This window comes from Chrysemys picta, chromosome 7 (assembly GCF_011386835.1).
Source record: "Chrysemys picta bellii isolate R12L10 chromosome 7, ASM1138683v2, whole genome shotgun sequence".
Taxonomy (NCBI): Eukaryota; Metazoa; Chordata; order Testudines; family Emydidae; genus Chrysemys; species Chrysemys picta.
The window spans coordinates 113,024,361-113,051,634 of record NC_088797.1 but is presented as its reverse complement, the minus strand read 5'-3'; the positions used below and the strand labels follow the sequence as shown (position 1 = coordinate 113,051,634).

General features: G+C 41.0%; 1 protein-coding gene across 2 annotated transcripts in view; it reads right to left on the bottom strand.

Moving 5' to 3' along the window:
- Nucleotides 1–3,223: 3,223 nt before the first annotated feature.
- CACUL1 (CDK2 associated cullin domain 1) overlaps nucleotides 3,224–27,274 on the bottom strand; it is a 76,628-nt gene continuing 52,577 nt past the window's right edge. For both annotated transcript variants that reach the window (XM_005284154.4, XM_065552379.1), the window contains 4 exons: nucleotides 20,446–20,535; nucleotides 13,562–13,700; nucleotides 7,972–8,015; nucleotides 3,224–6,893 (listed from right to left, as the gene is read on the bottom strand). In XM_005284154.4, the coding sequence (XP_005284211.2) occupies nucleotides 6,853–6,893; nucleotides 7,972–8,015; nucleotides 13,562–13,700; nucleotides 20,446–20,535 (314 nt within the window). In that variant the 3' untranslated portion in view covers nucleotides 3,224–6,852. The remainder of the gene's footprint in view (nucleotides 6,894–7,971; nucleotides 8,016–13,561; nucleotides 13,701–20,445; nucleotides 20,536–27,274) is intronic.

Below are 27,274 nucleotides of genomic sequence, written 5' to 3'. Positions count from 1 at the left end.
TGTGCATTACAGGCATAGAAGAAATCTGAGGGAGCCATGTTGTGTGGCTGCATTTCCTGTCTACCCCTTTTTCTGCTGAATTTCAGTATTTTTGGTCCCTCCTGCGCAGCAGAGGGGAAAGTGCCCAAATGTGCTAAATGGAAGAATCCTCCAGAACACTGAGTGGGAGTGGGGCAACTTCTTAGCAGAGGTAGAGAAGAAAATAAAAGTGTTATAGTTATATAGACACTATAAGGGGCAGAGATTCTATAGTGATGATCCCCAGAGTAATGCCAAGAAATAAATTAATCTCTTAACTCTATCTAGAGCACTGTGCTCAGTGCTGGCCATCATGTCACCGAGACAGGACTGCACTGGGCATGATGCGGCTTGATGTTACCGGATACAGTGATGGTAAGTTATGAGGAAAGACTTGCTGGGAAGAGAGGAGGCTTTAAAATGACTGCAGGTGTTTGAGAGATTTGAGAGAAATGTGTTTGCATGAGGGAAGGGTTCAAAAGCTAAACAGAGTTAAAGGATTAGGAAAGTGTAACAAGGAACTCTGGCAGAACCATTTCTCACAAGGAGTGTCTGGGTAGCCATTTAGAACGGAGTGGTTTATAGGACCACCATACACATAGAGAAGGTCCTCCAAACTCCACCAGACCTCAGATGTACAGCATGGAGAAGACCATTAAATAACAGCTAAGGGCTAGATTGTGCCTTTAGGCACAAACCTGAGCAAGGGATGGTGCATACATTGTACCCCCAACCCTGTTGGGAAGCTCTGGAAAGCACTGTGCCTCAGAGATATCCCAGATTCACTATCCCAGATTCGCAATCCCTCTCCTGCTTCCTCCTCACTTTGTCCAATGGGGTGGGGTGGTGGTTTGAAACCAAGTGCCCACCCGTTCCCCCATCCCTCCTCTCTCACCTGCTCTAGGTCATTAGTAAGCAGGCACACAGCATTACTGTTTACTCCTGTGGGGCCAGACCAAGGCCTGGTGGCAGAAGCAGGGGGTTAAGGGAGGTTCTTATTCCACCTTCCTCCCTTGTGCAGCCCACATCACTAACTCCTCAACTCAGATAACACCAACTAAATATTTGGTGCTTTTCAATTTTGAGTTGTTCCCTTTGTGCAAACAGCAGCTCTCCCGTTGATAGCAAGCAGAGAGAGATCGCAATGCTATCAATTAAATTACCATTTGTCTGTTAACAGAGATTGGAGGAACTTCTGGGGAAATGCCCCCACAGGTCACCTCACAAATTACATATTCTGTGTCTACAAGCTGAAAACAATACTAGAGAGGAAGTAGCTGCCACCATTTTTATCCCATCAATACAGGATTAAGGATTTCCAATGCTATGCCAATTAAAATCCTTTAGCAGGAGCTCAGAACCAGGGGGCCAACCAACAGGATTCCAAAGATGGATGGAAGAAGAGCCGGGAGGGATGGCTCAGTGGTTTACATATCAGCTATGAAATTCCTGGATTCCCTCAAACTACAAATTAAAATCTGGACCAGATCAATTTAATCCTTCCTCATTGCTTGGTATAGTAGAAAAACCCCACAAAATACCGCAAGTTTCCTTTGTGTCAAGTTTTCAGATGAGACACAACACGTATCTTCTCTCTTGCAGCAAGGAGAAAGCGGAAGTTGGGGAGACAACTCAGGAGAGGCCATTCCCTCTCAGCAGCCAAGACGACAAGAGACTAGAATCAGACACTGACAAAGGAACCCAGTGACACAGCATCAGAGCCACACCTACAAAAAACACTGACAGCATGGGCCAAATCTTCAGCCCCAATAGGACTGTTTTCACACTATTCCAGTGGTTAAAAGCAGTCTTAAACCTGGCCTATGTGACCAACAAGGCACCTCCTCTAGCATAAGGCAGTGCCCCGGTGGCATAGTGTCAGTGCAGACAAATATGCTGCCACCCTCACAAGCCCCTGGTGTAAGGAACATGCCAGGAGGATGTTAAAGGAAGAACACAGTTCTCTAAGACAACTCATGGACCCTTGGGAGCCACTACTGGTAAATCTGAACAATGCTGAGACTGCTACAACTTGCACTGGGGGCTGAACCAGCCCCAAGCATTGGGGAAGTGCAAAGGTGGCCATCTATCTTTCTCCTGACTGGAGTCTACACCAAGCACAAGTCAGCCAGACCTGAGGAGAGGGGTGCACTTGCAAGTACTTGAGTTAGGCTAGTCCCATAAAACCTATTCTTTCCACGGAAAAATACATGGGAATCATTTTTCAATCATTCAGAACTTAGTAATTTTTGTTTTGGGGCCAGGGAGTTCTCAACATAAAAGATGAAGAATCATGCCTGGTCAAGTTAAAAGGAGATAGAGGCATTCAGCACCTTGTAAAACTGGACCTTATATTTGATGTGTGAAAAGGAAATATTGGGCTAAATTCACCCTGGTTGACTTCACTGAGGGATGAACCTGACAGACTGTATTTCTGCCCAGTAATTATCCCAGAGAGAAAGACCCAAATATTTACATAAGAATGACCATGCTGAGTCAGACTAATGATCCAGGTAGCCCAGTATCCTGTCTCTTGTCAGTGGCTAGTACCAGATGCTTCAGAAGGAATGAACATATCAGGGCTATCATGAGTGATCCATCCCGTTGTCCACTCCCAACTTCTAGCAGTTGGAGGTTTTGGGACACCTAGAGAGTGGAGTTGCATCCCTGGCCATCTTGGCTAATAGCCATTGATGGACCCGTCCTCCAAGAACTTAAATTGTTTTTTGAATCCAGTTATACTTTTGGCCTTCACAACATCCTTGGAAATGAGGTTGACTGTGCGTTGTGTGAAGTACTTCCTTTTGTGCATTATAGTCATTTTCTCCACACCATTTATGATTTTATACACTTCTATCATACACCCCCCCCACCCAAGTCATCTCTTTTCTAAACTAAACAATCCCAGTCTTTTCTCTTTCTCCTGGTATGGAAGCTGTTTCATCCTCCTAATCGTTTTAATTGCCCTTCTCTGCACCTTTTCCATTTAGCTGCATTACATTTCCACAATGACTACATAAGATGTCGAGTCAGGTCCAAAGTCTATACCGGAGTTGAGTGACAGCACCTGCACAATCTGGGCCATATACAGAACCACAGATTATTTCTGTGTTGAAAACTGCCTTAAACATTGTTTAGTCAAGAACTTCCTACAAACACAACTCTTAACAGTAATAAGATAATTTTAACTTTCAGAAGCAAGAAATGAAATTCATCTAAAAATATTTTAATATAGCAAGTTTGCCTAGAGAACCAGTGCGACATAGAAGAGGACACCCGATGTATAACCAAATTTACTGTTTAGTCTCATGGTAAGCAACAGATGCAAATTTACCACAAAGTTGTTATTTGGTTAGAGTTACTAGTGTAACTAGGACCATGCTGCTTGTAGACATGGTTTTACAGCATCAATGCTCAAATTGGCTGAGTTAGTTTTACTCTAAGTAAAATTCAAGTTTACAAAGAAACAAAATAATTTAGCATATTATGCTATGCTCCATTTCATGCTCAGCTCACAATGATAAAACCCTAGAAGACAAGATAAACAATACTTCAGCATTAGGTTAATAATGCCAAAACATACAGAAATTTTAATGCCAATTTACAACATAATACAATGCTTTACAAGGAGAGTTCTCATGTCCGCTGGCCAAACGAGAACGCCACATGGTGAAAAGCATTCAAGTACTGTTATAGTGCATATAATATTGTCCACACTAAGAGGAATGTTTTATTTTACCTTCTTATAGAATTATTGTTTCAAAAGTCTGTGTCCTAAGTGTAATGCAACAATAAAGGAGTAAATTAAAATCATTGCCTCAAATATGAGGCCTAAGTCCTACAAGTTATTTACAAACCCTAGATCAGTAAACCCTTTGTAAAAAAACAGAGCAAACTCATAACGGCATGATGAAGCTGAGAGCTTGCACACTTTCATATGAACTAGAATGGTACTGATGTAGTAAATCAACTAGTTGATGTATATATTCTTAATTCAAGAATATTTGCTGTCACAGTATACAGAGTAATTGTACAACTAAGGACAGTGTCAAAAGGTTTTTATTTTGAAATCTGATTTTTTTTTTAAACTGCTCTTGATAAAATTTTGGAACTTGGCAAAATTAAAATCAGTAGCCATTCTCTATTAGCATTTGTTACTTTCTCCACTGTGTTCACTCAAGGTAGGATTTACAAAAAAAACAATCGACATTGGCCTAACTCTGCTCCCAACGATAAAACTCCTATTGACTTCAGTCGAAACAGAGATACACCAAATGCTGAGTGCTTTTGAAAACCCTATCCTTGATGGTTTGTTTTTGATTAGTGATTCAGAGCAATCTGGATCTCTTGGTAAACTGGGTGCAAGCAAAGAATGTGTGTTTTAATACAGCTAAATGTAAACACGTAGGCCATACTTACATGATGGGAGACTCTATCCTGAGAAACAGTGATTCTGAAAAAGCTTTGGGGGGTCATGGTGGATAATTAGCTGAACATGAGCTCCCAGTGTGACACTGTGGCCAAAAGAGCTAATGAAACCCTGGAATGCATACATCTCGAGTAGGACTAGAGAAGTTATTTTACCTCTGTATTTGGCACTGCTGTGACCGCTGCTGCAATACTGTGTCCAGCTTTGGTGCCCACAATTCAAGGACATAGATAAATTGGTGGGGGTTCAGAGAAGAGCCACAGGAATGATTAAAGGATTAGAAAATATGCCTTATGATGATATAACTATTTAGCTTAACAAAGGGAAGATCAAGGGGTGACTTGATCATAGTCTGAGTATCTACATGGGGAACAAATATTTAATAATGGGCTCTTTCATCTAGCAGAGAAAGGTACAACACTATCCAATGGCTGAAAGTTGAAGCTAGACAAATTCAGACTGGAAATAAGGAGTAAATTTTAAACAGTGAAACTAATTAAGCATTGGGACAATTTACCAAGGGTCATGGTGGATTCTCCATCTCTGAATTTTTAAATCAAGATTGGATGTTATTCTAAAAGCTATGCTCTGGGAATTATTTTGGGGAAGTTCTATGGCCTGTCTTATACAGGAGGTCAGACTACATGATCATAATAGTTCCCTCTGGCCTTGGAATCTCTGATTCTCAATTTAAACATGAAGGGAATATAGTCTGTTTACAAAGCAAAGTTGGAAAGAAAAGAACTTTGTCACTGCCACATGAATATTTTGCTTTTTCCTGCAATCTATAGACAACTCATGCAAGCTCAGAGAATTTCTATACGACAGCTGTGTGTGGCAGAACTGTGAATACACTTCTACCTCAGCTCAGAAAGGTTTCTGATATCACTAAGGTTTTTTTTTTCTCTTCTTAACTAAAGATAATAAAAGGAATCTGGAATCAAAACTACTTTTTCAAGAACATTTCTCTCCCTATTTAAATTAACTGGATTCAATTACCCATACTGCTGACTGAAACTCATCTCCTAACCATTACGATTACGACCACAGGTCCAGATTTACTGGACCAGCCCACCTGAGCTTGGCACAAGTCTAGAAGAGGGTGTATGCATGCACATATGCATTACATCACCTTGGTATCTCCCTGATCCTGAACAGTGCTGCGTATCTTACACTCTAGCTGTTTGGATGCAGGGCCATATCCCTTTTCCCCAGTCACACTCCCTATGCTGGTAGCCTGTCAGAGCCACTCCAGCAGCCCTGCCTGGGTTCTGTCATCCACTGACCAACTAAGGCAGGTTTAAGTCTGCTCAGTGCTGCCCGAGTGGCACGTAGCATAATTTAACAGACTGGAGAACCTTGCTCATAATCCAACTCTCAGCTGCGGCAGCTAATGTTCCAAAATAACACACAACACAAAACATGGCATTGCATTCATTTTGGAGTTCACATTGATCTATTGTAATTAATATGGAGGCCAACAAACTCACCAGAAAAGGGAGGGGACAGAGGGATGTTTCTACAAGAGTTGGTCCCACCATTAATACTAAATAAACACTTGAAAAAACACAAAGTGGGAAGGGGGCCACATCACTATCAGTGACATTGTCAGGTTAAACTTTTTCTTCCTTTCTAAATTCATATCCTAATAATGCAGGAGAAACTTGTGACTTTGCAGCGTATTTGTTCACAACGTCACAAGCTTTTCCTTAAGAACACATTTTGCATTCACCAAATATGGTCTGTAAAGTTGCCAAGTGCACAAGCTGAAGGCACAGAGTCAAAAAACATACCAAAAAAAAAAAAAAAAAAAAAAATAAGTTAGGAAAAAACCGATGGAAGAAACAAATCCGGAATCAAAAACTCATGGTCAGAATTATAGTTCGAAGGGACCAACTCTTAAAGCTGCTGTCACTTTGTACTGAATAATAAATACTGCAAAGAAACAAATCTTTATTCTTATTATTTAAGTAAAAGCTTCAGAAAATACCTTGACGTTTTAAAACTAATACACTGATGTGTTAATTAGTTTAAAGAATGTCCATAATAAAAAACAAGAGTGCAAAAAAGATTCTTCCATTCTAACATTTTTGGAGGAAGCTGCTGATTTTGGCTGCGAATTTTCACTTAGAAATTATCTGTTTTTCAAGACGCATCCCTCACGGAATCAGAGACTAAGAACTTGCTGAGAGACCGAACCAAAGAGTCATGTCTTTCAAAGTTATCCCAAGTGTAGCAGCAACTGACATTTTATTACATAACGAAGAACGTCCAAACTCCTCTTCCAGGTACAACTTGTGACAGAGCTCCTGAATATCAGCAGACCCCAGCTGAGGCTCTGGATATCATCTGTGCTCCTCCAGTGTCTGTTCTGGCTAGGAATAAAAGCACATCCGGTATGTTCACTATCTGTAGCCTCTGGAGCTTGCACATGTTGATGAGCCGTCTGAAATATACATAAAAGAGAAATGGTTAATCAGAAATCCTCATTAGAACTTACACACTTCTGTAGTGCCCTTCATCCTGACAGATTATAAAGAACTGTGTATACACTGAATCGGATATGCCAGCTCTATAGCCATTTCATCCACCATCCTTCTGCATAGAAGAATGGCAGCACAGAGCAATGCTGCATACCAGTCCAGAGAAGGAAATTAAGAAGGGCATATTCCACTGATATTACTGGAAGAAATTGGGTAGACAGAGTGCAGTCAAAATTCAACAAGAGCTGATGCTACTAACAGTTACCAAAAGATCCAAGGGATCTTTAGTGTCAAGTGATCAGGACCTTGCTTTTAAGTCTCACTGTAAAAGATATGGGACTAGCCTCTCTCCTGTGCCAAAGCTCTACTGAGGTGAGGACACCAAAGACCTAGTTATCAATCCCTGATTCGGCAGGCCAGCTCCAGCCCTGACACAAGTTAGAGCAAGCTGTTGGGCAGCTCTAATTTGTGCCTTTGGAATAGGGTAGCCAGCAAAGAATTGTAGCAGAGTTCCACTTTCCTCCCTCCTTCCCTTCATATATCCCTTATGCATGGGAGGGAATAAGGTGGGAAACTCAGGTACAGGGCCCAGATCTGATAGAGCTGTCTGTTGGTCATTTTTTGGCCAAATTATGGCCCCTTTACATGGGCTTAATGGTGCAAAGGGCTATAACTGTGGGAGAATCTGGCCTCCCATCTCCACGGACACCCTTGTTGTCTCAGAGGCAACACTGGGGGCCTTGTTAGAGTTGGTCCCATCAGCAGTGGTTACGTGGAAGACAGCAACACATTGGAGTGCAGGTTCTGATCACTCCCAGACCTCAGAGACCCACCCTTTTCTCTGTATTCAAGCAGTCCACATGGAAAGGAATCATTCCTCCCCCTGCTGGAGAGTAACACCTTTATATACTTGGAAAATGATATTGTCTCCACCTGCTGGTTGAGAGACCCATAACCCAACTAGCACAGAAAATCAAAGACAGTTTTATTCTTTTTATTTTTTTTAAACTAAACAATGAACAATAGCGGATTCTTACTTACTGTAAGTTAATTCTTCTCCAGCTCTCTTGCGTGACTGGTCACCTCTGGGAAAGAATGGGGAGAAAAGAATGGTCACTGAATCAGACAGAAAACCAGTGTGGAGACCAATGACAGCAAAGTCACCACATTTAATTTATAAAAGAAAAACTCGGACATTTAGCAGAAATTAAACAGTATGCAAATATGCTAATGACAACAACAGTCGAAGTATATGATTAGGGGAAAAACCCACACCAGAATCAATACACCTGATACAATAAAAAGTGAGATCGGACAATTATATAGTTTAGTTATTCTATCCTTTTCTTTAATATTTATTTTAAAAATAATTCTGATGATAAATAAAAAGCTCATCCTCTGGATTTAAATAAAACTATTTAATGTCTGATTTGAGACTAGACTGTAATTGAGTAATTTGTTGTAAAACAAATTCCTTATACTAGTTTTATAAAGCTATTTTAGAAGATCTGAAAGATTTTTAGATTTAGCAGTTGCCGAAATCATCTTATTCTTCTGATCTACTGAGTCCAAATACAATTCTTCTAAAAAGAGGATTTTTAAAAAACAATTTGTGTGAAATCCTGGCTCCACTGAAGTCAACAGCAACACTCATTCACTTCAAAAGGGTTAGGATTTCGTCACCCCTTTGACTTTATTGACTAGTATGTGCAGAAAACTCTACTGCTTTGTAGTTTTATTTGAAGTTAGATGGCAATAGCTGACCACTATGAGGCAAGAGAGATGTCTCAGTGTTATTTATTTTCTTTATGCTAGCCAGAATCCGACACTTCTCTGCTAGCAGACAATCCAGATCAGGCGTTCATGTGACACAACAGGAAGCAGTCAACCACTTTAATAAAATCCATCCTCTTTGAGGCTAAGCCTGCAGTGTGCACTTTGTTTAAGGTCATTAATGCAAGAATCACCATTGAGTGATTAGGTAACTCCCCCACCATCTTCAGTTGCACTAGTGATTTGATTATCACTGCTGAAAACTTTCTAGAGGGGTGCCTCTCATGTAATTAGGGCTGCTGAAGATTCTTCAATGCAGTCTCCTTGTGGTTAATTTTAGTGTGAGATGTGGAGCAGTGAAGATGTCAACAATCCACTGCATTTACAGAAAGTCTAATTTAGGAAATAGGAATGTTGTTTTGACTTCATAATTTATATATCAGGCTGCTAAAATTGATGGCTTTTCAATCTATATTTAATAAATGAGTTAATCTGTAATTTTAAGTACTAAACAGCACTGCAGAAGCTTAGTCTAACTGCAGGAAATTATCTCCATCCCCACAGTGCACATTCTTTTGAAACTCAGCTGAATTTTACCAACTCTAGAATTAATTTAGCAGAATAACTGTTTCATCAGCATGAATGTAAATTACATAAGCAAATCACATATACAATTAAATTAGAGAGGAACTAATATGGAACTTTGCAGCTCCAATCACTAATTGAATATAAGCCTATAGTTCTCAATATAAAAGCCCAATACAACTTAATTTTTTTAATTTACTATATAGTTCTGAGTGTGCGTGGTTTCTCATAGTGCATTTGACCAAAGGCTGCTCAAAAGACGTCTTGAGGATCATCCACCCTTTTTTGTTCTAGGTTCTACCATCCCCCCTTACTGTATGACCTCTTGCTTCTATGCTCCTATGAGGTCACAGACAGAACTGAGAGAGAAAGGACAAGATAGCCTGTTTGCAGGCAGATACCAATACTGCTCTTCAAAGGAACCAGCCATCAATGCCTGGCTCTGTTTAAGCACTGTAGAACACCAAAACTTGGCAGCAGAAGACCCTGGGTATTCCCATCCCAAATAACAACCATTAACAAAAGTAATGTATTGAGACAACGTGAATTGGAACTGGGCTACAATGGTCAGTAACATCAGGAACAGGCAATTATTTATTTTTGTACAAAATAGAAATTGACAAACTATGTTTCAAGGACCCCTGGTGGTTCAAAGCACTTGCTGTGGGGTCCATACAAGACAGCTGGTAGGTTGCTCCCCACAAGGGCTCCTTGATTCTTGAACATACTTCCCCCCACTAGTCTGTTAGCGTATAGACTGGGGAACTTCCCAGTAATATACTACAAAGCCTCTCTCTAGCATTTAGGAAGGAGATGATTATATGTAGATGGTAAAACTGAAGGCCTTTATTTTTATATCTTTGGACTGGTAATATACTGTTGAGTAATAACAGTATTATTGTCAATCACTTTTAACTAGAGTGAATTTAAATTACTGCTAAGTCACTCAGAGCCAGTGATGGGCTCTTTTAAATGCTAAAAATGGAAAGAAGAAAATTACAATTTTTTTTGTAAATTAACACCAGTGCTTGCCAGCAAAGCAATATCTAAGCATATATAGCATACTCTAATACTGCTCTTTCAAGCATAACAGCTAAGTTTATTCCAAATGCCCAAATCAAACCAGACCTTTTTTTCATATAGCATATTGATATTTACAGAATAAAATCAGTTACATTATATTAGAGTTATCGTATAAACACCTTCAAAGGCTAAACCCAAATTGTGGGTATTTCCTGTTCAATTGTCGTCGTCCCCACACACACGCACAGGTAGCAATTAATAGATAGCAAAGTACTTTTTTTTTTTTTTAATTTCACAGAAAACATTGGGACAGTTGTACCCAAGAACTATCCAACATCACATATGCAGATAGAAAACGAAGACAAAGATATTAAAGCCCAAGGGCCCCACAAGTCAGTGGAAAAAAACTAGGATTATTTACTAAATGCACCAACATCATCAGTCCTTTACAAACAGGTAAAGGTATTTTCTTGCACCCATGTAAATCCCAGTGTAGGATCAGGGCCATGGAGGTTACAGTCCACACCCAGGCAAAGATTCCAGGAAAAGGAGCAGAATAGGAAAAAAAGCAAAACAATGAGAGAATGTGCTGGTAAGAGCAAAGAGGAGAAGAAAATAAGAGGGGAGGTAGGGTAGAACAGAAAAGACTTGAAAACATGGACAAGAAATTAGAATTTGATATGGAAGATGAGATGAAGCCAGTGAAGGGATAGGAAGAGGAGAGTGGCATGGTGAGAAAAGGTGAAATTTGCAGCAATTTTGGGGGGGGATTGGAGAGGAGCAAAGTGACTCTTTGGGGGAAAGAGAAAGAAAGACTACTGCAGTCAAGACAGAATATACACTCTAGAATTTTTTTATCAAGTTGTTCTGACAAAATAAATATAGAGTTTTCTGGGAACGTAGATTTACATGAATAACCAATAGGATAAGAACAAAGGTTGGCTTATCTACATAATTTTTATGTAGGTTTTTAAATAAAGCTCTGTGTTGCAGTGGTACTGTCAGAAATGATGCTGAAATAGCTATATACCAGCACACACGCTTTCACAGTTTTTCCTTCCACTCAAAGTGCTGTCAGCATAGTTTGATGGGGAAGAGTTAAACCCTTTATGATAAAACTATGAATCATTAATTATTGACCTATGGCATCATGGAAAAAGATCTTTCAAATCAAATTTATTAGCACTTGGAATATTGCCAGTGTTTAAAAAGCTCAGCCCAAAACTTGCTTATGAATGGTCTCTGAGGAAATATAGTTTAACTTCTCAATTAAAAATAGACATATTTCATCATCAGATTTCCAGGTTTAAGTGATTAGATGTAATTGTATCATTTCAAACACGTTTACTGGCAAAAATGAAGCTTTAGAAATCTCAAGTCATCTTGCAGATAAATGCCCTTAAAGTCTTTTCTAATCTTGATATATATATTTTTTTAACCACACATTCTTAATGAGGGTTTTAATGCAGCGAGAACTTTTTCTACTTTTCTTAGCTGAATTGATAAGCACAACAATTCATTCTGGATGCTCATTTTGTGTGGACAATGCTGTCGTCACTATCAATCTCCCCTCTACTTCTCCACTCCCCAAGAACAACCCCATAACTGAGAACAAACCATAATTCAAGAGACCAATAAGCGGGTTCTTTTAATGACGTCAATTTTTCTCAAAAATAACTTAAATAAGTTCTGCTCTATCTATGGTCTTTGAAATGGAGTATGTCAAAACTTAAAAGGCTTGATTAAATTTCCAAGTATAAACGCCCTCTCATTTTCTTAGGCTATTCAATATATACAAGCAGTATTTAATGAACCACAGTAGAAAACATGTGAGTCTTCAAATTACCACTTAAATACCAAGGCAATGGGCACATAAGAAATACTTAAAATATTACCCGATCCTACTCCCATTAATCTTAACGCCAGGATGCTGCCCATCAATAGAAGCCAATATTAAATACAGAGTGGTGGTTTTGTGTCAAAAGGCAGGCATATGATTATTCTTTAGCATTGGTGCTTTGAACAGTAGAACGTTTACTAGAAACATTTCTACTTTAGTAACTGGAACTCACACTTCGGGGATATTTAAAGTAGCTCAGACGTGCTCAGCTACAGATCACAAAGTGATCTGAAGGTCAACAGTAATGTGTTAAGACTGACCTGACCTTTTGTTTTATGTGTATTCTTTATGATTTGAGAGAACAAAGTTCTCTGTCTCCTTGCATACTATCCTGACAGCCAACATACAAGACATGATGTTATTCTAGCTAGGAGATAAAAGAATGAGCTTCTCAGAAATACTGATCATCAACTGAAATATAATATTAACCTAAAAGTGATAACTGAAAGCCTTAAGAAAGACTATCATGTATAAATTCCCATTTCTGTGAGAATATTGTATACCTACTATTGTTATAAGCAGCCGCTAGGATTAGAATAATTGACATTTAGAGAAAAATAAAATTCTCTTTTACTCAGTTTGTTTACTTTGTGCATTTGATAGTACTGTGTGTATAATCAGTTTCAATGCTTTGTTGAGGGTCACTTTCACTTCCTGCCTTGTGCATTAGCTGCTTTACTCTGCAGTGATGCGCCTGTGACTGGATCTGGGCTTGCTAACTTCCGCAACCTAACTTTGGTGTTTCTGGCTCCTGCAGAGGGAGCCAGGAGTACTGGGTCAGGGAGAGGCAGAAGTGGCAGTCATGTGCTGCAGCCTGCCAAGTTCATTGAAAGACAATACGCCCATAAGATGTGTGAGCATGGACTGGAGGGGGAGGAAAAGGTGTTTACAGTAGGCCCCAGCACATCTTTTAAAACTAACAAAAATTAAAACAGATGGTGTCCTTTTACTACTTTAGAGAAAAGCAATGTTCAAAGGACAATGCTAAATGGGAATGGACAGTGAAGATGATCACCCAGTAATAAATAAATCAAAATACCATGAGGGTATAAACAAATCAGAAGCGTCTCAGTTTTATCTGAAAGTATTTGAAAGATGCTGATCACCTATTACTTCCTATTGCCTTCAATGGAAAAATCAGGGCACACTGGTAGGTGCTTAACTATGGATTTAGGTGCCTAAATACCCAGATTTGAACATTCTGGTTCAAGTCTTTAGAATAATATTTAATATTCTATTGAATATAATATAATATTTAAATTTTTATAGGTTTTTTTTTTTTAAGTATATGCATTTTAGTAGTTTCAGCGCTGTCTAGTGCAACTGCCATTGAAGGCTAATAATTATTACCTGGTAAATCCATTCTGCATAAGCTCTCTTTGAAGTTTCTGGTCTTGAGCAGCATATTCCTGAAGCTCAGATTCCACAGCAGGGGGGAGAATGTTTGGGATGAATTTAGAAAATAAAGCTGGTGCCATCTGAACCCACTCTGTGTGAAAAGGGACAAATAATAATGATGAAACATGCAGAATAGGAAGAAATATCTTATGAGCAGTAATTTTTCCTTTAAGAATTAGCAATGATTATTTTGAAGGAGGACTGAAGGTTTTTTAAAAAAGAGTATATAAATTGTTTAATAGCTTGAATTAAAAGACTAGATATTCTTAAAGTCACACACATTTTTGGCGCAAGAGTCTGTGCTTCTCCATCAAGAGCCAATGGTGCCATAGACACGTACAGCTGTAAATAGTATGAGCCATATACTTTATTGCCCTGTACCTTCTGTAATCCTTTACACCAGAGCAAGAGGATATAAAATGCTACTAAGTCAGAATGACAAGGTGGATGAGGTAATGTCTTTTATTGGACCAACTTCTGGTGATGAAAAAGACAAGCTTTTAAACAATTACACTGCATACTAAGTCCGAATGGTATACATCCTTCAGGAGGCAACTCCACAGACAGGGTCTCTTAACTGAAGCAACCATGCCTCCAGGCTGATCCATAGACTCTCAGAAAAGACAAAGCAAAAATAATGTAGCATACAGCACCCTGCCTAAGGGTACGTCTTCACTACCCGCCGTATCGGCGGGTAGCAATCGATTTATCCGGGATCAATATATCGCGTCTTGTTAAGACGCGATATATCGATCCCCGAATGTGCTCACCGTCGACTCCGGAACTCCACCAGAGCGAGCGGCGGTAGCGCAGTCGACGGGGGAGCCGCGGCCATCAATCCCGCGCCGCGTGGACCCCAGGTAATTCGATCTAAGATACTTCGACTTCAGCTATGCTATTCGCGTATCTTAGATCGATCCCCCTCCCCCTCCCCCCCAGTGTAGACCAGCCCTTATAGAGACATGGAGAAACAGAGAAGTACCACAAAGAAACAGTGCAAGTATCTATAGCTGAGATTGCTTGGAGAAGAAGGGAAGGGAATGTTTGCTAACAACTGTTGCAATCCTAGTGTAGAAAAGACAAGTTGTACTTTTATCGTGTGTTCATTGGCTAAGGTAAACCCTCGGCTCCCTCATAGCGTTTAGTTGACTACTGAACATGCCTTACCTAAAGTGTTAAAAATACACCATGTTCTTCGTGTAGACATGGCCTTACACATGAACACCAGTGCATAAACCAATACCTTCATCACTGTAGTAGGGTTCACTAATAACATACACAAAACAATACCACCTTTCACATTGCACAGTAAGTTAAAGGTACTATACCATTTCATGAATACACACACACACACACACACACACACAATTAAACTATTAGCATTGGACACATTAGCCCAAGCTAATTTCTTAACATTAAAATACTGCTGACAAGCTCTTTTGTGCCATTGACACTGAACTTGTGACATAAAAAGTGTTTAAACCTAGAACAATAAATCCTCTAATGGTGATGAGAGTCAGAGAGATCAGTATCTTACAAATTCCTTACCAATGAAGAAAAGTTATGGACAGCAGCCAAATGCACTGTGTAAATGTCTACATATTTTCTTAGAACAACGGATTAAACCCACATTTACCCCCACATCTTCAAGAGCTTCGAGTGTGAGTTACCTCAACCCCATGCCTTGGCTGGTCACTGCATCTGACCTGTTTTTCTCCATCCTCTCTTCCCTGCCCCCACCCCTGCCATTTTCATGTTGTTCTTTATTAAGGGACCTTGAGAGGTCATTGAGTCCAGTCCCCTGCCCTCTTGGCAGGACCAAATACGGTCTAGACCATCCCTGATAGACATTTATCTAACCTACTCTTAAATATCTCCAGAGATGGAGATTCCACAACCTCCCTAGGCAATTTATTCCAATGTTTAACCAGCCTGACAGTTAGGAACTTTTTCCTAATGTCCAACCTAAACCTCCCTTGCTGCAGTTTAAGCCCATTGCTTCTTGTTCTATCCTTAGAGACTAAGGCCTGGTCTACACTAACCCCCCAATTCGAACTAAGGTACGCAACTTCAGCTACGTGAATAACGTAGCTGAAGTCGACGTACCTTAGCTCGAACTTACCGCGGTTCAGACGCGGCAGGCAGGCTCCCCCGTCGACTCTGCGTACTCCTCGTGCCGAGCAGGATTACCGGAGTCGACGGGGAGCACTTCTGGGTTCGATTTGCGTCCAGACAAGACGCGATAAATCGAACCCAGAAGTTCGATTGCCAGCCGCCGAACCAGCGTGTAAGTATAGACAAGCCCTAAGGTGAACAAGTTTTCTCCCTCCTCCTTATGACACCCTTTTAGATACCTGAAAACTGCTATCATGTCCCCTCTCACTCTTCTCTTTTCCAAACTAAACAAACCCAATTCTTCTTCCTTCCACTATGTGGCTTCCTTTCTCTACCCTTTGCCCTCCCCATCCCCAACATTAATCAGAGCAAATTGTGCTGCTGGAGATCTGGAGAGGAATCTACTAGTGTCTGTGTGTTCCTCCAGAAAAGGCACACTAAAGTAGGTAGAAAAGAGAGCACAAAAAGAAGCAGATTGAGCTGCTTAAGGAGAGCTGCTGGACAGTGTTCCCTCTAATTTTTTCCACATATGTGTGGAATGAATTTTGTTATGTGCACTAATATGAGGCGATATGTGCACCAATATGAAGGTGATGTGTCACATAACAAAATTCATGTGGTGGGGGTGGGGCCGAGGATTTTGGAGTGTGGGAGGGGGCTCAGGGCTGGGCCAAAGGGTTGGGGTGCAGGGGTGTGAGGGCTCCGGCTGGGGGTATGGGTGCAGGAGGGAGCTCCGGAGCTACACTGGAGAGAGAAAGGACTCTGCCCAGCTGCACCTGGGCTGGCGGGAAGGGGGGGGAGGGGGAAGGTACCTCTCCCCACCGCAGCAGCTCTGGGGCTGGGGCCATGGGATAGGCGCCCCTCCCACAGCAGATCTGGGGCAGGGCTGAGTTGGGGCTGGGGGAGGGGCGCCCCAGTCTCAGCAGATCCAGGGCTGAGTTGGGGCTGGGGGGTGTGTGTGTCTCGGCAGGTCCGGGGTGCCCTTCCCCTAGGCGCGGCAGGTCTGGATCAGGGCTGGGTGGTTCCCTGAGCGCCTTCACAGAGCTAAAAGGCTACTGCGCAGCTTACAGGGAACTCAGCTGCTGGACATATTTTGCTCCCTGACTTCAGCCCAGATCAGAGTACTTAAGTGCATGGCAAGTTTCTCCAATCGCACTACTTTTCTTCTCCTCCCTTTGCCAGCCTGTCTTATTACTCTGTCAATTGCCTAGTCTCACAGAACCATTTGGAGACAGAGCGTAGAGAAGAGAGAGTTCTTGAAGCTCATATTCCCTTGGTTTGTTTTTCCAGACTGAGTGGCATCAGCAATCATATACAACTGGAACAGCTTCCCACCTTTGAGGCGGTCTCACAGCCTCCCAGGGGCCTGCTCCTCTGAACACGTTAGAATCCAAGTCATCAAGGACTGACTCTACTAAGGAACATCTTTCAATACAGAGGAATTGTTCTTGGTACAAACTTAGAGCACTTCCAGTCTGACTAGAACGGCATTCACATAGTATCCTTATCTTCATCTTTTCAACCCAAACAATTCGTTTTAATATACTGGTATTAACTAAAGCCATGACAAGGTGAATGTCTGACCGATGGAATTTAAGAATTTGGTGTGTTATATACCACAAACTCAATATTCTTTCCTTAATTCCTAACCAAAGACGCTCTGTTCTCTTCCACAGCATAAGCACTGTTCACAGATTTCACAGTGCCCACTCAGCCATTCTTTAATTATCTCTCTCTAAATATTACAAAGGTATTTGAATGCTTACTTCTGAAGTGTCCAGCAGGATTACTCAGACAACTATGTACTTCTAATCAAAGTCAACAAGTATGCAGCTTACTGGGTATATGACTTGAGAATTTAGAGTAAAAGATACTCAAAGTTATAATTATAGTGTTGCCAACTCTCATGATTTTATTGCAAGCCTTGTGCTGTTTGGTGTTTTTCTTAAAGCCTACACTTCTGGAGTCATGCAATTACAGGAGAATCTCAGCTTTCATTTTTCTATCCCTCGGGATTGTCATGACGGGACTGAAAAGTTAAGATGGTTAAACCCAAAACCTCAAACACCAGAAGGCAAATAAAAAGAAACCCAAATATTTTTTAAAATCTCATTTTTGTGGACATGACTGATGAAGTGGGGATTTCCCCTTGTTATGGGGTATGAGAGTCTTACTGTTGAGCCTATGAGAGTTTTACTATATGGATGAATACTTTGTGTGCCTCAGTTTCCCTGTGTGCTGCACCAATGCCTCAGCGGTGGGAATAGGGATGTGACCTCTGAGGCAAGTGAGGCTGCTCCAGCTGCCTGCACATATGCTATGACTGGTGCTCTTCGTAACCTGAGACCCGGGAGGGGGATGCAACCAGGCGACTCTTTGCTCAGGAAGCGAGACAAAGACATGGAGGAGGAGCAATAAGGGTGTCTGAGGTCGGGTCGCTGGAGGCTGGCAGTCTGCTTGGGGAGACTGGAAGAGGGGGAGTCCAGGGCTTCTGGCCCAGGACTCCCCAAGACGGAGTTGGCCGAAAGTCACTGATTTCCGTGCTAACAAGTTCTGTTCTATGCTGTGTTCCTGTTGACTAATAAAACTTCCATTTTGCACTGACTGAGAGTCACGTCTGACTGCAGAGTTGGGGTGCAGGGCCCTCTGGCTTCCCCAGGAGCCCTGCCCAGGCAGACTCGCTGCAGGAAGTGCATGGAGTGGAAGGGGATGCTGAATGTTCTGAGGGCAGATGAGCACTGAGGGAGGGATTTGCAAGAGCACTGCCACAGGAGTTGGATCAGCTGGTAACTGACAGCAAGTTATCACGAGCGGACTGGTTTTTAAGGGAAAGCTTAAATTCAGAAGAAATCAATAGCTTAGGTCTTCCTATTCAACACTAGCCAGTGGATTTTTCATGACCTGGTAACAATCTTATTTAAATATCCTTTAGAACACAATAAGAATACTGAAAATCTGAGAGGGAAATGACAGTACTGAACCAAACTAAACTTTGTCTGTGAAGGAAAAGGCCAGGCAAGTTCCATTCAATGTTGACAGGCTTTGTAAGGTTTTCAATACTCTTGTCTTTTGGGATATAAAATAGGATAGTAATATCAAAATCTTACAGATCGGCTCAACTTAGAATGAAATCATGCCTTTGTGCTCTTTTCAAATACATTTTCCTTCTCCAGCACTGAAAAGTAAAAGAGGGTAAAGATGAAAGTCATCACCAGCTTCCTTCGCCTACCTCCTATCACTTATACGTTTTAATGTTTGATAAAAAATAAGACATGCCTGCGAAGAGTGATTAATCTGTCAATTCTGTAGATTGTCTGACCACCACATTACTGGCCCTCATACACGCCAGACTCTGAAATTTTCATAAAGCTTCCTCTGTCATTTCTGGTTCTTTGAGTGGCAATGCCATAGAAAAGATGATGTGATGGCACCTCGATACAATCCTCTTTGCAGTTACATGAGTACAAAACAAGAATGACTCCACTGAGCTAAAACTGGCATTGTAGATAAGAGGAAATCCAGGCCCATTTTGGTATTTGTGTTTTTGAAGCAGGAAAATAAAGGAGCATAACAAATGTTCATTCCGGGAACTTCACAGGGTGCCCAAAACATTCCCTCTCCTCGCTGCCAGTTAGATGCTGTTGACAATAGAGATTTACAGCAGAGACTATACCTGGTCACTAACTAAAGCATAATGAATACATGTTCATTACAATATTGTTTAAATTACATATTTTATTATATGCCTTGTAAGTCTTATAACAACTGTGGAGCTCACCACATGGCAAACTACACATACTAGTGAGTAATGGTTATTTTAAATTACCTGCTGCTGCACTGTTAAACTCCTTGGGAATACTATCCCTTAACTAGGGCTCCTTTCAGTTTCCAAATTATACTTTACAGGACCTTCTCAATTTCATATTAAATTTCTAATGAATGAAAAACCTCAGAGTACGTCTACACTGCCATAAAAAAACCTACAGCACCGAGTCTCAGAGCCAGGGTAGCTGACTTAGACTTGTAGAACCCAGGCTGCAGGGCTGAAAACTGCAGTGTAGACACTCAGGCTGGAGCTCAGGCTCTGAGACCCGCCCCACTCATGAGAACATCTACACTGCAATTTGATAACCCCACAGGCCATCTGCGACAGTGCCAAAGGTTTTTTATTGCAGTGTAGACATACCCTCACACACAACAATTTTCTGGGCTTGTTGAGATAACTAATGTTGGACTTGAAGCCCACAATATATAAATTTTACCCAAGGGCAAAATAAAACTTTACCATGAAATCAATGAATTATTTATTTCTTTGTTATAGCAAAATTACTTCTCTAATCACCACAGCATCATAGATGGAAAGACCATTTAGATGGAAAGGCCATACCATTCCCACTGTTTTTTTTTTTAATATCTGCCATGATTGTCCTATTGAGCAGCCTCATCCCCTTATAGTAATACAAAGAAGCACAGTGCTCATGCTTGTTTCCCCTCTTATTTTACACTATTCAAGTGAAGGTGGGAGCCCAATGCAAGAATCAGTCCTCCTGCAGGTCACAACATAGATCTACTGCATTCATAACAAAGGCTTTGCTGTGATGTTGCACAACACAGCTAAACACTGAGATAAGATCATGACACTCACATAATATTCTAGTTTGTGGAATGTTTTGGCACTATAGTATAATGGGAGAGTCCAAAAGGAAGCAATGAATATTTACCTGGTCTAAGTGTATACAGGCCTTTCACAATATTTGCCATGGTCGAAGGGGTTATTTGAAACGGTGTTGACTGAGCTTCTAAAAGTAAAGCTGAAACAAAAAGAGAAGCCTGATTAGCCATTTTCTTGGTTAAATACTTTAGGTTCTCTGCATATATTTTTGGCAGTTAAAGTTATTTTTTCCTGCTCTGTGTGTGTCACCCGATGTTCATAATGGGGAAACCAAGTGACAGACAAATGAGTGAGAACTGCATTCTTACAGATATAAATATAACCTTTTAGTTAAAGTGCAATATACAATATAAAGTTATATGTGGCCAAAATGTGAAATAATATTTCTCCTGTTACAGCTAAGCGTATAGGGCTTGTAAGGAAAAACAGGCAAGTAACTGTGTTCAACGATTCTGAGACAGATCTGAAGTAAATGCAACTTAATTTTAGCAGTAACATTCACAGTGCTATGGTAAGCATAAGAATTTCCACTAATAACTGTTTCAAGGCATTTACCATCCTGGCAACAATATCTGCTTAGCATTTGAAGTCCGAACATGAAAACACACCCTGAAACAAAACCTCTCTTTTAAAAATCAGCTATAAGCAAGAGTGCTTTCTTTTTTTAAATAGGAGAGAATATTTATCTTTCATTCTTGATGCATTTATTGGCTTAATATGTCACTGGGAGACACTATCAATAACTTTTTCTTCGGATGTGTGTAATGATAGTTAATTTGGTACTGTTGTTATTAAGCATATTATGCGGCATTAGTTTTTAACATGAGGTGGATTTGATTAATGTTGTACCTGTATAAACCACAATACGAACTACTTGTAATTCATTTTGTTAAAGAGCTACACCTGCCCCAAGCCCTTCTTGCTAATGTTTGTATGTTTCTAGAAGCCACTGGTCCTTGTGTGTTATTCCTGCTGCGGGGAAAATCTGTTGGGGGAAGGTTGCAAATGTCTCACTGAATGCAAATCACTGTCCTTTCAAAACTTCCAGATTTAAAGGGACACTGTTCTTTTTAAAATCACACTTCTGTCTGAGACAAATATATACCTATAATAGTTACAAATAGCACTTTGGATTACTATAATTGAAAGATTAAAGAAAGAGATTTCTCTTGTCAGGTTCCACTGTTCTGTGCAGGTCTTTTATACAACAGAAGAGGGAAGAACTTAAAAAAAAAAAAAAAAAGCTGTGATTGTAAGTGTGGTGACTGCCATCTTGACCAATATTGGGGACACTACAGCTAAAAACATACGTTTCTAGCTAAAGAGGCAGGACCATGCTCTGTGGATGGGGTAGAGAGAGGAGCTGCATACAGTGATGTCACATAGGGAACAAGGCTTTATTATGATGTGTAGAGATATCTAAATATGGTCTAGAAGAGATTAAGCTATAGATATATCATACATCTAAAACACAAGTCTAAATGGCTTTTTCAGTTCCTCCTTAAAACGTTTGAGAAGACTATTTAAAAATAATAATCACATTAAAGGTAAACATTTAAACATTAAAATGAACATAAACTCAACAAAAGCCAGAAAGTTCACAGCTAAGAGTAGCTGAATACATGGCCATTGACAGTATCTTCAAACCATTTGGACATAATTCACTGACTTCTTTAAAGGTAACCCAATAGCCAATCTTGCTTTGTAGTAGTGTTTGATCTTATATCCCCGGTAGGCTGCAACAGCCAGAGATATTTAATCATACTTGAGCAGGACTAACACTCATCACAGGCAATTTTACAAAATGGGGAAGGACAGAATATTATTACAGAGAAGAACGGTATCACCAAATGTTAGGTTCCTATCAGCCAGACAGAGAGAAGTCAGGAAAGCAAGCTCCCTAAACAGGTGCATAAAACATGCTTCAAGCTGCAAATTACTTCGATGCCTCTGACCACAGACAATAAAATCAGAGTCAGATACAGTCTTCTTGGGATGAAATCTGAAACAAATTTATAAACCAATCATACCTTTTTATATATTTGCTTTCACATTATGGAAAACAAAATCTTGCCTCCAAGTGTCCAGAGACACAAAACACATCTTTTTTCTTTTAAGGCACATCTGATCCAAGCAAAATGCTGTATGGATGGGTCTCTAACAGATGTAGAGCCAACAATGTTGGCTATTACAGCTTTGTCCCTGCAGCCCATGGTACAGGAGGCATGTCGGGCCGGGAAGGAGGGAGGAAGCATGGTGGATCACACTGCACTCCACCAGGTGCAAGTTAGAACCATCCCCCAAGCTGTTTTCATCTGTGATAGGGCTGGGGCAGAGAATAAGGGAGATATAATTGGTTGCAGGTTCTCACCTTTTTTGCCCTCCCTCTCCTGGGCTACCCTGCATGGCTGTATGAGGAGGAGAAAGGGGAGCCATCCGTAAACAGGTATTCCTTCCCTTAGACCCTGGCAGAGGAAAACTGCTGTGTTCTCCCTGGGTCTCTCACAATTTGGTAAGTAAGCATGCAACTCATTCTTCAACTCCTACAATGCAGCAAGAAGCCAGCAGAGAAGCTAACAAAGGGATAGTAACTGCTCAAAGTGCTCTCAGCTCACATCAGAGCTAATCCTGGGGCTGCTGAGGAAACAATGGGAGGCAGCTAGAGAAGTGCTGTCCCCTACTGGCCCCCTGCAATGACAGAGCTGATTCAAACACTGTTTAAAAATCATGGGGTACAGCTTATAGAACACACAAAATACATTTTTTTCTCAGTGACAGTTGCCCAAGGGCACAGTTTAGACACTTGAGGTGCACAAGCGGACACTGGACCCCAGGTGGGACCCCACTGTCATAGGAGATGACAGCTCATGAACCAACCTGCAAACTTACATGAGTAGTCCTTGCACTGAAGTCAATGGAACTAGTCCTGAAAGTTAGGACTGTTTGCATGACTAACCCATAGCTTGGAGATGTTTAGACTTAAACATGATTTTAGTTGCTGACTACAGTATTTCCATACTAGTTTAGATTTTTTCCCATAAAAACATTTCTTTTTCAAATTGAGATATAATCCTATTCCACACTATGTAGTCTTTGAAGACCACAATACATGGCAAGAAAAGTGAACAGTAATCTCTGTGCTGGTTTACTGATTACTGCACCTGCCTTTTTATAAACAAATTTCATTAGCAAGTTCACCTGGAGATCAATCCTCTCATTAACAGAAGTGAATTTGTGCTTTCCTCCCCAAACCTTATTACATCTTGACTCACCAACATTTTTTACCACTTGTTTTTGGTAGGCAGATTGCACCAGCCTTAAAGCTACAATAGCTCATCAGGAAAGCTTTTCTGGATTATTAACTCAAACTGTACTGATTTTGAGACAGCACAGTTGCTGGGCCCAAGTCATTTAAATGAAAAATAAAAATAGTTCCTTTCCTACAACACAGATTACTTTCCTCATTGAGATAGGAGTGAAAAGGAAAGTAGGAGCAGTACCAACCCTATCTTAAAGGTAAAGCAAGCATGGGGGTAGAGCTCTGCGCAGATACAAAAATGTGGATCCGCATCCGATCCATCTCAGCAAGAATCAACTTGTGTCCAACCTGCGACTTGCACTGCATCTTTTATCTCTATCTGCATCCGCACCACCCCCGCAGCAGCACGCTGACAGTGCCTCTCAGAGGAGCATCTGTGTGCACTGTAGGATCTCAAAGGCAGGGAAGCAGCTGTCTGCAGCTCAAAGCTTATGAGGCTGCCTCCCCGCCTTTGAGATCCTATATTCCCTATGAGGATCTGGAAGGCAGGAAAGCAGCCTCCTAGGTTATGAGCTGTAGACAACTGCTTCTTGATCTATCACCTCCCCTTTCTCTGTATGGGAGTTGTGGGGGGAAGAGGGGGATCTGGAAGACAGGGAAGCAGCCTATAATCTCTTCCCCCACCCCCATATACAGATAAAGGGGAGGTGATAGATCAAGAGAGGCAGCAAAATCCCGCATGCTCCTATCACCATGGTTTAAGCAGCCAAGCTATTTAGGAAACCTCTCCCAACTTCATTATTGCCTTATCAAGGCAGTTGTAGAGGGAGGCAGCTGCTTCTACAAAGTACATACGTACGGGGGTGGGGGGGGCATAGGCTCTGGAAAGCGGAGAAGCAGCATAGGCTATGAGCTGCAGACAGCTGCTTTCCCGCCTTTGAGATCCTATATTTATAGCCCTGCGCAGATACAAAATCTGTATGCGCGCCCAATCCTCAAAAATGGTCCGTGGCTATCCGCATCTGCATCTATGGATGCAGATATCCACAAATATAAAGTGGATATCCATGGATTTGCAGGGCTTTACATGGGGGCACCCATGAGAAAGTTGTGCATTTCCCATCCCTCTTGGCAGCCAGGAAACCAAAAACATAGATATTCTTTTCAGGCCCTTTTTCTATTTTTCTTTGCCAGTGCAGCTGCAGGTAGCTTTCCTGTAGCTGACCCCTTGAGAGGGAAGAGTCAAACTGGAGAAATAAAGAGAGGTCATCATTGGAAGGTAGCAAAATCCTTCAATCTGATTAATCTTGAGTTCTGCCCGCCTGTTCCAAAAGGTGAGGTGGGGGAAGACACCAGCTTCTCTACCATAGCAGCCCATTCAGGCATTGATCTTGGCATTAAGTACTGTCCAGTTGTCTCTGAGTATTTTGCATAGTCCCTCTTCCCATATATAAAAGCTGGGCATGGGACACATCAGTGTAAGACAGTGAGTCACACTACTGCCTTCTTTCTTAGTAAACAAAGAATCAGTACATTTTGTTCCCCTGACATTAATGAGCTGACTGATGACAGTATAGAGATACACATCTGTTAGTAATACGCTGGAGTGCAAATCAAGTGACACACCCTCTCCTGCCTGTCCATTAACTGAGGTATGAAAAAGTGGGGGGAAAAAACCTCTTGCAGAGAAAACCTCTTTCCCTGCAACATGTACCAGCCTCCAACTGCCTTCGTTTTTTCTGCATTTTCATATGGTATTTATACTTTTTAATTCCATATCAGAAGCAAGAAAGGATGATCTGAGTGGATTTCTTTTGCAAAGAGCCATCGCTGAACTTATTCAACTTCCAGGTCAATTTTTCTGCTTCCTCCTTGAAATTTTTTACACAGTTGAAGCACTTTCCCCTATCTTTGTCAAAGGAGACCTTTTAAAACAAACCCTTTTCTCATATGCGATTATGGAAGAAATCCTGCCCTTTTTAAATGTGAAACAGTGAACAGCTTTAGACCCTTGCTGAGTCTGGGGGAACATGACTGGGGAAAAGAAACAACACTGTAAATGACAACTCTGACTAAAATATATCATAGGATCAATTCAATGTTTCACAAGTAAGAATTCTGGGAGATGGGGAGGCGGTTCCAGTGTCAGGGCAAAAAAAAAAAAAAAAAAACCCTGACAGACTGAAATGTCAGACTCTCAGACTTCAGAATCTAAATCACACAAATCAATGCCACAGTTATTTTTGTGACAAACACTGACAGAAATATTGGCTTTGGCTCTTGATCAATATCAAGATTTATCTTTTCAGGTAAATATTTACTTTCAATGCACTTAAGTAAATTAAATCTAGAACCTAGTACTACAGAAATCAAATGCGTGCTTGCTATTATAGTGAGCCAGGCAGTAGATAAACCTGTCAAATAAAGGAGTAGCGTTTGATTAGCTAATTGTATGACTGTCTAGGTATATGTTATGACTTGGGAAAGCAGAGTCTAAAAAAGTGTGGGGCTAGAAAAAAAAAATCAGTGTTGAACTATATTGTAAACCATTAGTATAATTTTGTGCCTGTATTTTCATGCTTAGACTCTGGTTCTTAATGGGACTCCGTTTCTGGGGGTCCATCTTTATTCCAATCTTGCACTTCTGGTTTGAAATCTGACTAAGGGTTTTATATCAGTAAAATAGCCAGCCAGCGTTCCTCTTTCCTTATAGTACTTCCTCAGCATGAGAGGTACACTCTATCACACACCTATACAGAAGCTCCCTGTCTTACGCAAACCTGACTTACACAAACCCGCACTAACGGAAAAAGTTCCCTAAGTTCTGTAGGTCGGAGAGCGTCTGTACTAACAGGCAGCTGGAGGTTTCCCTTTCTCATCCATTCATATAGAGGACAGGTGAGCGAAGGGAAAGCATGACGATTCAGCCTCCGTCCCATCCCCCCCGACCACCGCAGCCATGAAAAAGGGAAGTGGCAACTGGGAAGCTGCGTGGAAGAAATTAATTTCTTTCCTCTGGTGTAGCGGATCTCCTCCTCTAGTTCAGCTAAATGATTCCTGCTCAAGACAGGAGTGCTTTATCTTTGGATCAAAATGATGCTTTTGAAGGGCAATCTTTTCATTTTTGGAAATCACCAGACTGCACCAAACGGCAGGCATTATCACATATTTTACAAGGGTAGCTGTCCCTTAACTACAATTAATTCTCTGAAAATTCCTTAGCTCAAATACTGACATGGAGAGAAGGGAGAATGTGTACATGAAAACAGGAATGGTGAAAGTCAGCTTTGGAGTGTATGATGCCAACACTTATGGAGGCTCTTGGTGGTGCCCCAAGGATAGAATCTAACACACCCCAGCCAAACAAGTTAGTGAGCACCATTGCTCTAGACTGAGAATAATCAGAATTATTTTTCCTTAGATACTTTTCCAAATCCAGTTTGTTCCCTATTAGCTTGTTCTTTAGTAGACCAATTGAAATTAGTACAGCTATTTCTCTCAGTATCTAGATGCTGCATGGACCACATCATCTTCTTGGCAAGAGTCACCTGACTTTCTTTAGTTTCTGGAGTGAGAACGGGGTCATCCCAAGTCTTTGGGTATGTCTACACTACCCAAT